General features: G+C 34.3%; 2 protein-coding genes across 3 annotated transcripts; both read left to right on the top strand.

Moving 5' to 3' along the window:
• The first annotated feature begins 1,263 nt into the window (after positions 1-1,263).
• On the top strand, positions 1,264-2,512 carry LOC145625492 (histidine-containing phosphotransfer protein 1-like). Its single transcript, XM_081678517.1, has 6 exons — positions 1,264-1,323; positions 1,489-1,610; positions 1,745-1,813; positions 1,948-2,013; positions 2,283-2,355; positions 2,468-2,512. Exons 1-6 carry the CDS (start codon positions 1,264-1,266, stop codon positions 2,510-2,512), a joined length of 435 nt encoding a protein of 144 aa, XP_081534643.1.
• A 6,485-nt stretch (positions 2,513-8,997) lies between these two features.
• On the top strand, positions 8,998-13,197 carry LOC145624453 (putative oxidoreductase At1g06690, chloroplastic). 2 transcript variants are annotated; one of them, XM_081677484.1, is made up of 9 exons: positions 8,998-9,413; positions 10,732-10,816; positions 11,030-11,146; positions 11,494-11,558; positions 11,646-11,734; positions 11,839-11,918; positions 12,080-12,191; positions 12,605-12,724; positions 12,806-13,197. In XM_081677484.1, the coding sequence occupies exons 1-9, from the start codon at positions 9,113-9,115 to the stop codon at positions 12,989-12,991; spliced, it is 1,155 nt and encodes a 384-aa protein (XP_081533610.1). In that variant the 5' UTR covers positions 8,998-9,112; the 3' UTR covers positions 12,992-13,197. The 2 variants fall into 2 exon arrangements, with proteins under 2 accessions (XP_081533610.1, XP_081533611.1); XM_081677485.1 differs by lacking the exon at positions 8,998-9,413 and adding an exon at positions 9,984-10,405.
• The last annotated feature ends 194 nt before the right edge of the window (positions 13,198-13,391 follow it).

Here is a 13,391-nt window from a genome sequence, read left to right as displayed (position 1 = left end):
GTGTTTTAAGGATGTTCTCCTCCATGTTTCCTTTTATAACATAAGCTTGCTATGAACATTGTCACTTGTTCGAGTTGAAGTAACACTCTAATGGGAGTGTACCAACTTAGTTAAGGAGTTTATCTGATATTCAGGCCAAATTTTGTTAGGCCAAAGTCATACTAAAATTAGTTAATTATACTTTGTACTCATTTTCTGGTAATTCTCCACATTATATTATCTGTATAACATATACTAATGGTGATTAATCAATGTTATATACTTGAATAAAATTTAATAAGTCAGTAGTATTGTTGCAATGTAAGGCACCTTGAATATTAGCTTTTACATGGTTTAATTAAATTTTAGTTGCAGGCAGAAAATTTTCAAAATAGATTCAAAAAATAGTACGAAGTAATAGTTTGGATCATGACCTGAAATTAGGCCTCAAATTCTTTGGTATCTAAGTCAACAGTAATTAGGTGAACCTGCTCATATAGTCATATGCTTCGTATTTGGATTTTTTAGACCTTATCAAAATTACAGTATAACGCATTAAAGATATCCCAAGTAATTATATAATTATTTGTTGCATACACTATTTTAAGTATGTACGGGTTCAAAATTATTATATTTTCTTATATTCTATGGATTTCGTAAATAAGTGATGAAATAAGAGAGGAGAAAGAAAAATGGTTCACAAGTTTATAAGGATGGATCCTTATTTATTGTATTCAATTCTTAACATAAGGGTCGAGATTGACACAACTAAGAAACTCACATTAAATTTACTTTTATATGAAATGAAACATTTTCCTTGCATTGGCCAAGATATACTGTTACTTCCTTAACTTAATGAGAAAAGTAGCAATATTTCACTGATTTTAGGGGTAAATTGTGGTTAAAGTATTAAAAAGGTGAAGGGAATTTCTAACGTGTGCCCATAAACTTTATAATCATAATTATTTTAGCGCATTGTGACAAACTGAAAATAAATTTAGTATCACTTTGGATCTTCCACATTTATTTTGGAGTCTAAATCAAACTAATATATGTTTCCTTAAATGAATTTTATAGAGCATTCTAAAGATCAGAGCATTTCTGATTCTATTTTATGTTTGTAATCAAAAGATGTTATCTGATGCAGTATATGTTCTTTAGTTGTCATATAATCATATTCATATCTCTACAATAATGCTCACAAAAAATATTTTCTAGGCTCTATCTCATGTATTTGCAAAATTGCTAATAAGTTGTAATTTCACCAATAATCTGGTATTTAGTATGGCTTTGGCTATCGTTCAAGAATTGCTTCAAGACTATCTGAAGTCATTGCTAAAAGAGGTAGCCACATGGTAGAAACGTTTAAGTATATCGATCGTGTTGAATCTAATTAATGTTTAATAGATCTACTATATATACACGTGTGGTTATATATAACGTTCTTTTTTTTATTATTATTTGGAACTAATAAGGATGATTGTCGTATGTTGTTTTTGTCGTTTGCAGGGCGTTTTAAGTAACAATTTTTGTGAGAAAGTTGCACAATTAGAGTCAGAGATCATAGTTGAGCAAATTTGTACTTATTACAATGATATGGAAGCACTCTTATCAGATGCAATAGATTTCACGTAAATAATGTTATTTCTCTTTTGATATGAGAAAGATGATTTTCACTCTTTCAAAATTTAAGTATTCGTTTATTGTATGTCCCCTGATTTTATTGATGATCAATTGTTTCATGTCACACATGAATTATGTGCAGCGCCTCTAATAATGTTGATTTTCCTAAAATAGCCGAACATGCCCAAATCATGGAAGAGAAAAGCTTAAGGCATGTTTATTTAGCAAATTAAGCATTAATTTTCACTCTTGTTCGTACTAAATTTTTTTTTTTTTTTTTTTTTTGTGTGTGTGTGTGTGTTTGTTTATTAACGTTGTAATTCTTATTTTTATATGAAACTATAGGATTGGGGCGGAGTATGTAAGACTTGCTTGTGCTCAATTTACTTGTGAAGATAAGGATAAGGAAAGGTAAGTAAATCAATAAATAAAACATTCATTTAGTATATAAGTTGAATTAATTCATTGTTGTACTATTTGTAGTGCATAATTAAAATAAAAGGTCCAATTTGCGATCATTTGATCAATATATATCTAATCTAATTTACTACGGAGTATATAGTATTTTTTAATTATTACGGAGTATATAATATAAACATCATGCATGCATGTATGTTAAACGAGTTATTTGACGTATTTGGTATATTATAGTAAATGATTTTATTTTAAAAACATCATAGTTTATCTCAAGGATTGAAGTGGATACAGACAGAATATTTTTATACAAAGGAGAAATTGGACACATTTGTTCAGGTATGTCATACGAAGTACGGAGCACTAAAAATGTACAAGTGAAAATAAATTCAATTTCTAACTAATTTGAGTAATAGTTTTAATCAATAATTAAATTATTTTTTTAATATAGATGGAGCGAAAGATTATCAGACTCAAGAACAAACTAAAGAAGTAAAAGAGGATGTTAGCTTTCTCCAAATTCCAAGATATTACGTACTTGGAAGGGTCGTGTATTTGTTCTTGTATATTCTTATTTATATTTCGCCAAAGTTTGCATTGTATGTACTAGTCCGTATATAAAAAGAGTGATTGTATGTAGCTATAATATTATCGTGAAGATCACTAGACGTAATAATCAATTAAAAATGCAAGTACAATGCAATTATCCATTTTATTATTATGTGTGTCTCTCTACTTTATACTCCGTACATGCAAAATTCAACTCTCAAATTATCATATATTTTTTTTATTAAGAATGAAATGATGAAGATCAAATTATGTGATTAGGAGAGGGATAAAAAAAAATTAAAATAAATCAGATAAGAAAGAAACTATAAAAAATATATAAATAATAATAATAATAATAATAATAATAATAATAATAAATCAGTACGTAAGGGAAACATATGAAACTCTTCATAAAAAAAACATTAACATACTATAAGAACGGTATAATTATCTTTAGGGTGATGCTATATATATGTACCCCTTATGATTAAAAACAAACATTTAATTAATATTAATATCTTTACTAATTTAGTAATATATGACAAAATCACGCGTAAATTAAAGTAGTATAATTAATGTTATATTTTCATTTGTGATTTTTAATTATTTTTAGCTTCTTATATCTATAGCTAAAGCTGTCAATTCGGGTAAACAGGTCGGGTTTGGGTCAGGTCAACTCTGGTTGGATCGATTTAGATTAATTCCATAACCTATGCGGAACGGGTTTGGGTTGGGTCATGCTTGAGTCGGGTCACGTCGGATCATACTTCTTATCGGGTTTGGGTCGAGTTAAGGTCAGGTTACATTCGGGTTAGGTGAACAATAGGTTAGGTTTAATTCGGGTTTTCACGGGTTAAAACGGGTTAGGGTAATTCTCGGGTTTAAGTCGGGTTCGATTCAAGTCAATAATTTGAGGGTTAGAATCAGGTCGGGTTATTCTCGGTTTTGAGTCGGGTTCGATTCAATTCAATAATTTGCAGATTATAATCAGGTCGGGTCATTTTCAAGTCGGGTCATTCTCGGGTACAAGTCGGGTTCGGTTCAAGTCAATAATTAGCGGGTTATAATCAGGTTGGGTCATTTCCAAGTCGGGTCATTCTCGGAGTCAAGTCGGATTATGTTCAAGTCAATAATTTCCAGGTTACAATCAGGTCGAGTCATTTCCAAGTCAGGTCATATTCGGGTTCAACTAACTATAAATAGATAATTATTATTTTTATCAAGCTAATTATTTCCTTTAACTATAATATATATGGCAATATACTAAGGAACTAAAGTCTATAATTTAGGAAGATAATTATCTCCTTTGACCATACAACAAATATATACTATATTTAACTCTTAAATTTGAGGATGATGCTCCTTTCTTTTGCTGGCCTAGACCGATTGGTCTCCCAAGACAAAATGCTTTGATCAACAATAATAAGGTGGTCTAAGGCCCTGTTCTCTTCACCTTACAAAAATAATATTAAGTAAAAATAATTTTATTTCAGTAAAAATAAGTTCAGTTCAGTAAAAATAATTTCAGTTCAGTAAAAATAAGTTCAGTTCAGCAAAATTAATTTCAGTTCAATAAAAATAATTTCAGTTCAGTAAAAATAAGTTCAGTTCAGCAAAATTCAGTTTTATTAAAGAAGAATTATAATATAATTTTTCAGTAAAATTAATTTACGTTCAATAAAAATAATTTAAGTTCAGAAAAAATAATTTCTGTTCAGTAAAATTAATTTCAGTTCAGCAAATTTAAGGTGAGGAGAACGGGGCCTAAATTGCATTTAAGGTGATTTGAAATCGGGTCAGGATCAATTTGGGTTGAATTTAGGTCGGGTCAATAACAAGCCGTGTTAATTTCGAGTCGGGTTAGTAACAGATCGGGTTGAATTTTTGGGTTGGGTTAGTAATAGGTATGGTTCCGGTCGCGTCAATAACAAGTCGGGTTGAATTTGGTTCAGGTGAATAACAAGTCGGGTTAATTTCGGGTCGGGTTTGTAATAGGTTGGGTTAAATTCGAGTCGACTTAGGAACGGGTCGGTTGAATCTAGGTCAGGTTAGTAACAAGTCGGGTTAAATTCGGGTTTTGATGGGTTAAAACGGCTTTGAGTCAATTTCGGATCAAGTCGAGTTCGGTGAAAGTTAATTATTATGGTTGTTGTAAACCGGTAAATCGGTGCAAGTTGTAAACCAGTAAATTGGCTGTTTAAAAGCAAATTGAATGGTTCGACACACCCAATTGGACTCCCGGAGGGTATTAGGGACCATGGTAAACATTTCGGCAATTTTTATTTCTGGGCGAAAAAAAGTCAAAAAATTCCAAAGTTAAAGGCTAATATCCACGCTTTTTAAGAAATTTTGGAGGTTTCGAAGCCTGGTGTCGAAAAGTCTTGAAATTCTATGGGATAAATCTCAGGGTCATATAATGCCGTTTGGAACCATATATGATCATTATTTGTTGTCATAAGTGTTCGTGGTAGGCTTGAATTAATGTAATCGCTGCAAGTTGTAAACCGGTAAATTGGTCGTTTTAAGGCAAATTGAATGGTTCCACCCACCTAATTGAACTCCCGGAGAGTATAAGGGACCATGGTAAACATTTCGGCAATTTTTATTTCCGGGCGAAAAAAAGTCAAAAAATTCCAAAATTGAAGGCTAATATCCACTTCTTTTTGAGAAATTTTGGAGGTTTCGGGGCCCGGTGTAGAAAAGTATTAATATTTTAGGGAATACATCTCGGGGTCATATAATGTCGTTTGGAACCACATATGATCATTATATGTTGTCATAAATGTTTGTGGTAGGCTTGAGTTAATGAAATCGATGCAAGTTGTAAACTAGTAATTAAATTGATCGTTTAAAGACAAATTGGATGTTTCCACCAACCCAATTATACTCCCGGAGGGTATTAGGGACCATGGTAAATATTTCGGCTATTTTAATTTTCAGGCGAACACAAGTCAAAAAACTCCAAAATTGAAGACTAATATCCACGCTTTTTGAGAAATTTTGTGGGTTTCAGAGCTCGGTGTCGAAAAGTCTTGAAATTTTAGGGGATACATCTCGGGGTCATATAATGATGTTTGGAACTATTTTTTTTTTTTTAAAGACGTTTAGTACCAATTTTATTAATCAATGGACAGATTGTCCATTAGAACATATATGATCATTATTTGTTGTCATAAATGTTCGTGTTAGGCTTGAGTTAATAAAATCGGTGCAAGTTGTAAATCGGTAAGTTGGTCGTTTAAAGGCAAGTTGGATGGTTCCACCCACCCAATGACACCTAGACGATATTAGGGACCATGATAAACATTTCGGCAATTTTTTTTCCGGGCGAAAAAAATGTCAAAAATTTCAAAATTGAAGACTAATATCCACGCTTTTTGGGAAATTTTGGAGGATTTGGGGCCCGGTGTCGAAAAGTCTTGAAATTCTAGGGGATACATCTCAATGTCATTTAATGTCGTTTGGAACCATACATGATCATTATTTGTTGTAATAAATGTTCGTGGTAGGCTTGAGTTAATGAAATCGGTGTAAGTTTTAAATCGGTAAATAGGCCGTTTAAAGGCAAATTGGATGGTTCCACCCACCCAATTTGACTTCCGAAGGTTATTAGGGACCATGGTACACATTTCTGCAATTATTATTTGCGGGCGAAAAAAAGTCTAAAAATTCCAAAGTTAAAGCCTATATCACGCTTTTTTAAGAATATTTTGAGGTTTCGGGGCCCGGTATCGAAAAGGTTTGAGATTCTAGGGAATACATCTCGGGGTCATATAATGTCGTTTGGAACCATATATGATCACTATTTGTTGTCATAAATGTTCGTTGTAGGTTTGAGTTAATGAAATCAGTGCAAATTATAAACCGGTAAATTGGCCATTTAAAGGCAAATTGGATGGTTCCACCCACCCAATTAGACTGTCGGAGGGTATTAGGGACCATGGTAAACATTCCGGCAATTTTTATTTTCTGGCGAAAAAAAGTCAAAATTTTCAAAAATTGAAGGCTATTGTCCACGCTTTTTGAGAAATTTTGGAGGTTTTGGGGCCCGATGTCGCAAAGTCTTGAGAATTTAGGGAATGCATATGGGGGTCATATAATGCCGTTTGGAACCATATATGATCATTATATGTTGTCATAGATGTTCGTTGTAGGCTTGAGTTAATGAAATCGGTGTAAGTTGTAAACCGGTTAATTGGCCGTTAAGAGGCAAATTGATGGTTTCACCCACCCAATTGGACAACTGGAGAATATTAAGGAACATGGTAAATATTTAGGCAGTTTTTATATTTGAGCGAAAAATAAGTTAAAAGATTCTTAATTGAAGGCTAATATCCACGCTTTTTGATAATATTTTTAGGTTTCGGGGCCCGGTGTCGAAAAGTTTTAAGATTTTAGGGGATACATCTCGGGGTCATATAATGTCGTTGGAACCATATATGATCATTATATGTTGTCATAAATGTTCGTTGTAGACTTGAGTTGATGAAATCGGTGCAAGTTGTAAACCGGTAAATTGGCCGTTTAAAGGCAAATTGGTCGGTTCCACCCAGCCAATTGCACTCCCGGAGGGTATTAGGGATTATGGTAAACATTTCGACAATTTTTATTTCCAGGTGAAAAAAAGTTAAAAAAAATTCCAAAATTGGTTTTTTGAGAAACTTTGAAGGTTTCGGGGCCCAGTGTCGAAAAACCTTTAGATTTTAGGGGATACATCTCGGGGTCATATAATTCCGTTTGGAACCATATATGATCATTATATGTTGTCATAAATGTTTGTGGTAGGCTTGAGTTAATGAAATCGACGCAAGTTGTAAACCAGTAAATTGACCGTTTAAAGACAAATTGAATGGTTCCACCCACCCAATTGGACCCCCGGAGGATATTAGAGACCATGTTAAAAATTTCGGCAATTTTTATTTCCGGGAGAAAAAAAGTAAAAAAATTCAAAAATTGAAGGCTATATATCCACGCCTTTTGAGAATTTTTGGAGTCTTCGGGGCTCGGTGTCGAAAAGTCTTGAAATTCTAAAAAATACATCTCGGGGTCATATAATGTCGTTTGAAACCATATATGATCATTATTTGTTGTCATAAATGTTCGTGGTAGACTTGAATTAATGAAATCGGTGTAAGTTGTAAACCAGTAAATTGATCGTTTAAAGGCAAATTGGACGGTTCCACCCACCCAATTGGACTCCCGGAGTCCCGGAGGGTATTTGGGACCATGGTAAACATTTCGACTATTTTTTGTATCCGAGCGAAAAAAAGTCAAAAAATTCCAAAATTGAAGGCTAATATCCACGCCTTTTGAGAAATTTCGAATGTTTCGAGGCCCGGTGTCGAAAAGCATTGAGATTTTAGGGGATACATCTCGGGGTCATATAATGCCGTTTGGATCCATATATGATCATTATATGTTGTCATAAATGTTCGTAGTAAGCTTAAGTTAATGAAATCGGTGCAAGTTGTAAATCGGTAAATTGGTCGTTTAAAGGCAAATTGGATGGTTCCACCCAGCCAATTGGAGACCCAGAGGGTATCAAGGACTATGGTAATCATTTCAACAATTTTTATATTCGGGTGAAAAAAAGTCAAAAAATTCCAAAATTAAAGGCTAATATCCACGCTTTTTGAGAATTTTTGGAGGTTTCGGCCAATAGCCTTGAGAGAAATATATAACATTTTTTTATGTATTTATTTAATCAATTACTCGTGCATAAGTGATGAATGGGGTGACAATCTAGAAGTACTCCTTTTGTCTTGTATCATTCATATCAATTTATTTCAATTTCTCAAAAGTAATTGTAGAAACCAGAATTTTACTCTCTCTTCTCAATTTTTCCCTACTACTCGTAAAAATAAAAAAAAAAATCATTTTTACCCCGAACAAACAAAAGAAGATAAGGAGAATACATATATTAGCAAGAGATTGTTAATACATTGGGGTACACGGTGTACCTAAGGGTATTTGTTTGCTCATTTGATGATGAAATGAACAATAATTATCAAAATGAGCAAACTTGAGTGCACCGTACATCCAAATGTATGACCTTGTTCGGTAATAGCGTTTGAGGTAGCGGTTAGTGTTTTGACCTGTCAAAACACTACTAAAAAAATTTGAGAATGTTTGGCAAGGTAACGATTCTAGTAGCGATTAGCGATAGAGGTAGTATTTAGGTAACTTTTCTTAAACGTTAAAAATAGTAGCGTTTAGAAGTAGCGTGTGACGTTTGACAAATTTTATTACTTTTTAAACTATATTTATATGAATTTTGATATATTTTAGTATTGCAACCGCTACTTTAACCAAACACTCATACTATCAAACCGTTACTTTAATAGCTAACCTTTATCCACTACTGATTGCCCGCTACTCATTACTTTAACAGCTATCCGCTACTCGATTGCTAAAAGCTACCCGCTACCACCGCTTCTACCCTGTAACAATTTATACTAACTCCCTTATCCTTCCAATAACACCAGTGACGCCACGCCTCACTAGTCTGTAGTCTCGACTGTCGACTCTACTCTGAAAAATAGAGAACATGTCGACATTTGTTCATCTAAACCCTTTAAAACCCATCAAACTCACCACTACCACAACTCGGCGTAACTCGCCGTCACTCGGCCGGAGCTCAGTCCGGTGCGAATCCACGGCGGAGGTGGCGACGGAGAAGCGCCTTATCAAGGTGAGTAACGGTAACGATTCGGTGGAAATATGCCGAGTTTTGAACGGAATGTGGCAGACCAGTGGTGGTTGGGGACGTATCGACCGAAACGACGCCGTTGAAGCTATGCTTCGTTATACTGATGCTGGCCTTTCCACCTTTGACATGGCTGATCACTGTAACTTCTTTACCCCCATTTTTCTGCTTTAATTTCGCTTTTGCCATTCAATTTTACTGGTCATTATTTAGACCACTTGCCCAAAAACTATCCTCTCTTTTTCTAATTAACATGCATTCATTTTAGATTTTCGTTTATTGTTCGTTTGCTACGTGTGTTATTTTTTGTTTGATTTATTAATTTTTCAGGAAATTGTACCCAAGTTGTATACTTTGTAGATGCACCCGGCACTCGGGTGTACCTTACTATTGATAGCATAGCCATTATGTTGTACGATTAGTCGATTATACGAATACACGGCCTAAAATACTTGATTGGAAACCCAAACTCGCGTGACCAATATAGGCTATATTTGACCAGACCCAGTAGTTACATGTCTAATAACGACATTTTTGTAACAAACTTGGTTGGGATACATTTGAAAGTGACTAGACAAATCAACTCCCACGGTTCGACCCAATTGCCACCTCTACCCTTTTCATTTTTTATAATGACACCTAAATTGAAAGAGTATGTCCAATTGTGTATATGTGTGAATACTTAGAGGGGCATAAAAGTCAGAAAATTTTTGAAAAATAAACGGTTGGCTACTGAATGAGGGATACCGGTAACAAGATAGGATACAAACACCAAAATTCAGCTCTTACTTTCCTCCATTTTTAGTATAGTAAACACTAAACTGGCCCAAAAAATGACAGAAATCCTACCTTGTTCTTGCTACAGATTGGTGTTCACTTCTGTAAGAGCTAAAACTAGGACAAGAAATGGTATTGGAGCTGTTAAATTGAGGCCAATTTCATGTGTAGCAACTGACGGTGAAAAGAGTAGTGTTGTAGTTAAGAATGGGAATGATTCTTTGGAAATGTGTCGTGTCGTTAATGGAATGTGGCAAACTAGTGGCGGGTGGGGGAAAATCGATAGGGACAATGCGGTTGATGCTATGCTTCGATATGCTGATGCAGGGCTTGCTACTTTTGATATGGCTGATATATGTAAGCAGTATGATAGTTGGGAAACAAATGCAACATTTTTTTGCAACTGAATATCTTTATCTTTCTGTTTCATTGCACCTAATTAGAAATCATATATTCATATAAGAACTTGAATCTGCATTAATATAGTTGTATAGCTAATTATTTCTTGGTGATTACTGCTTGTGCATGCCTAATATGCAATTCCAATTATGCACATTACTTGAATACTGTCTGTATTCTTTTTATATTAGAGGAAGCATACTTCTCTGCTTTTTATCTCAAGGAAGAATTTTTTAGAATCAATATGATAGGAGATTCAGTTTGAACGCCTGTACTTGTTTCAGATGGACCTGCTGAAGATCTTTATGGAATCTTTATAAATCGAGTCCGTCGTGAGCGCCCACCTGAGGTTTTAGAAAAGGTCAGAGGGTGAGTTAGAAATTCCAGACTACTAGCAGTAATCCCGTTTTTGCTGGTTTATTGTCTTCAAATCATGAAGCAAACTTAGACTAAGAATGGTAGCGTGCTTGTAAACTTCTGACTGTTGAGTTCAAGAGGAACTCAGATATTTGGTTGAGTAATTTTGTTGGTGTATCATATGGTTTTTACTTTAATGTTGCTTTTGACTGATTTCATTTGTAGTCTCACGAAATGGGTTCCGTCACCAGTTAAGATGACAAGGAGTTTTGTGGAGGGGAACATTGATGTTTCAAGAAAAAGAATGGATGTTGCTTGCTTAGACATGCTACAATTCCACTGGTAAGGATGCTCCAGATTTTGTCCTTTTCCATACTGCTTCTTTAAGGGTTTGAATGCATATATTGTGATTTATGAAAGCATTGGTATGCTCTATCATCCCAAGCATTACATTTGATTTTTTTTTTTTTTTTGAGAAACATGGTTCAGGTGTTTATTCAGCCATAGCTGTACCTTAAATTGTTGATTAAGAATTGTGCTCAATCATGTAAAATTTAAGACACATTTCTGGTCTTATTGCTTTGTTGCATATGGAGTATGTGTTTTCAGATAAATTCTTGCCATTATCCTGAATCTTGGCAGTTAGATACTTCAATCTTCTGAACACCTCTTTTTCACTTTAAATATAGGTGGGATTATGCCAATTCTGGATATCTTGATGCATTGAAACATCTTACAGATCTGAAAGATGAAGGTAAGCCTCCATTAGGTCTTTGTTTACCACCAATGTTAGCAACCTAAAAAGTCTCAATGATTTGAATTATTAGATGTCTAATTTCAGGAAAAATTAAGACTGTGGCTCTTACAAATTTTGATACGGAAAGGTTGCGTATAATTCTTGAAAATGAGATTCCTGTTGTGAGCAACCAAGTAAGTCAGATACTCAGATCTGTTGATGTAGCTTCTTTTATGTGCAACTCCATTATAAGGTGTGGGTTTTCAACTCAGTATGATTAATGCTTGAACTACTCTAGGTGCAACATTCTATCATTGATATGCGTCCTCAGCAGAAAATGGCAGAGCTTTGTCAGCAAACTGGAGTTAAACTCATAACGTATTCTCCCACCTTTTTTTTCGTTAACCCTTTACCCCTTGAAAACAGATTCTTACTTTGTTTGTCAAGCAATTTGGATCCAAAGGTCCATGTGATTGTAGTGTATAAATGTAAAATTGCTAATGATAATCCAAGGCTCTTATATAATTATGTTTTCGCAGGTATGGGACAGTTATGGGTGGTCTCTTATCTGAGAAGTTCCTTGATACTAATTTGGCCATTCCATTTGCTGGTCCTTCACTAAATACTCCGTCCTTGCAGAAGTACAAAAGGGTACGGATTTTCTTCGTGCAATCTTGTTCTTGCTTCATTTTCAGTGTTCCAAATTTTTTTTAGAAATGAGAATAATGCACTTGCCTGAGATGAAAGAAAGTAAACATACTTTAATTTGGAGTGATTTGGTAAATTATCATCAAACATTTGGAAGTAATCTGGGGTTTTACTTGTATATATTTGGATGAAGCATTACAATCTAATCATTCAAGTAAAAGTAGCATTTTTTTTTCCTATTATTCCTTTCACCTTTTTATTATTATTTTTTTTAATTTCCGATGGTGTTATTAACAATTGAATGCATAACTTATTCTTTGGAAGTGTTCTTATTTTTCTGACAGCCATGGGTTGTGTCATATTCCACTCTTTTGTTTTTGACTTGGGTGCATTTTGTTTTTCTGTTTATATGGCAGATGGTTGATGCATGGGGAGGATGGAGTCTTTTCCAAACCTTGCTTCAAGTGCTGAACAAAATAGCCAGGAAGCATGGTGTGCCCATTTCGACTGTTGCTGTTAAATACATACTAGATCAGGTAAAATTATTATCTTCATCTATGTATCCTAAGATTGGTTTGGGGAAGCTGAATGTTGCAATATTATTGGATCAATTGCAGCCGGCTGTAGCAGGTTCCATGATCGGTGTCAGACTTGGACTTTCAGAGCATATTAAAGGTGCTAATGCTGTATTTTCTCTTGAACTTGATGAGGAGGATGTTGACAGCATTCGAGATGTTTCCAGCAGAGGGAAGGATCTGCTGAGAGTGATTGGTGATTGTGGAGATGAGTATAGGCGTGCTTAATATTAAGATAGTGTTGTTTATCATGCTTGATTCTTCTGCTTGCATCAAAGAGCAAATAGTATCATATGATCATTTTGTGTAAAATACCAAAATTTTGTAATGATAAAAAAATATGTTGTATAGTGTAACCAAACTGGGAGTTTTGTAATTCGTTTGTTTACAAATCGCTTTACTTAAAATACAGCTATAAATTGTTTGCTTGCAGATATCGCAAATAGTGGTTTGTACTTCTAGCATGGTTTGCCAATACTGGAAGATGGTCATAGAGAGAGGAAACTAGGAGGGAGCAACATGAAGGGGTGGGAGTAAAGTCAGTAGACTAGTAGAGGGCCTTAGAGTTAGCATCGGTTGAGTTTGTGTTTAAGAAAAAGATACATAAAGTTGCTACTTTTGAGTTTTT

This window comes from Chenopodium album, chromosome 3 (genome assembly GCF_948465745.1).
Source record: "Chenopodium album chromosome 3, dcCheAlbu1.1, whole genome shotgun sequence".
Classification (NCBI taxonomy): Eukaryota; Viridiplantae; Streptophyta; class Magnoliopsida; order Caryophyllales; family Amaranthaceae; genus Chenopodium; species Chenopodium album.
The sequence above is the reverse complement of the archived record's forward strand: the minus strand, read 5'-3'. Positions and strand labels throughout refer to the sequence as shown.

Excerpts from the sequence above, each read along its gene's own strand:
- LOC145625492 (XM_081678517.1), top strand. The coding sequence starts at position 1,264 with ATGGCTTTGGCTATCGTTCAAGAATTGCTTCAAGACTATCTGAAGTCA. Across the intron at positions 1,611-1,744 it reads TCAGATGCAATAGATTTCAC|CGCCTCTAATAATGTTGATT; the intron begins GTAAATAATGTT and ends AATTATGTGCAG. Across the intron at positions 2,014-2,282 it reads GAAGATAAGGATAAGGAAAG|TTTATCTCAAGGATTGAAGT; the intron begins GTAAGTAAATCA and ends AAAACATCATAG.
- LOC145624453 (XM_081677484.1), top strand. The coding sequence starts at position 9,113 with ATGTCGACATTTGTTCATCTAAACCCTTTAAAACCCATCAAACTCACC. Across the intron at positions 9,414-10,731 it reads CTTTGACATGGCTGATCACT|ATGGACCTGCTGAAGATCTT; the intron begins GTAACTTCTTTA and ends TACTTGTTTCAG. Across the intron at positions 11,919-12,079 it reads ACTGGAGTTAAACTCATAAC|GTATGGGACAGTTATGGGTG; the intron begins GTATTCTCCCAC and ends ATGTTTTCGCAG.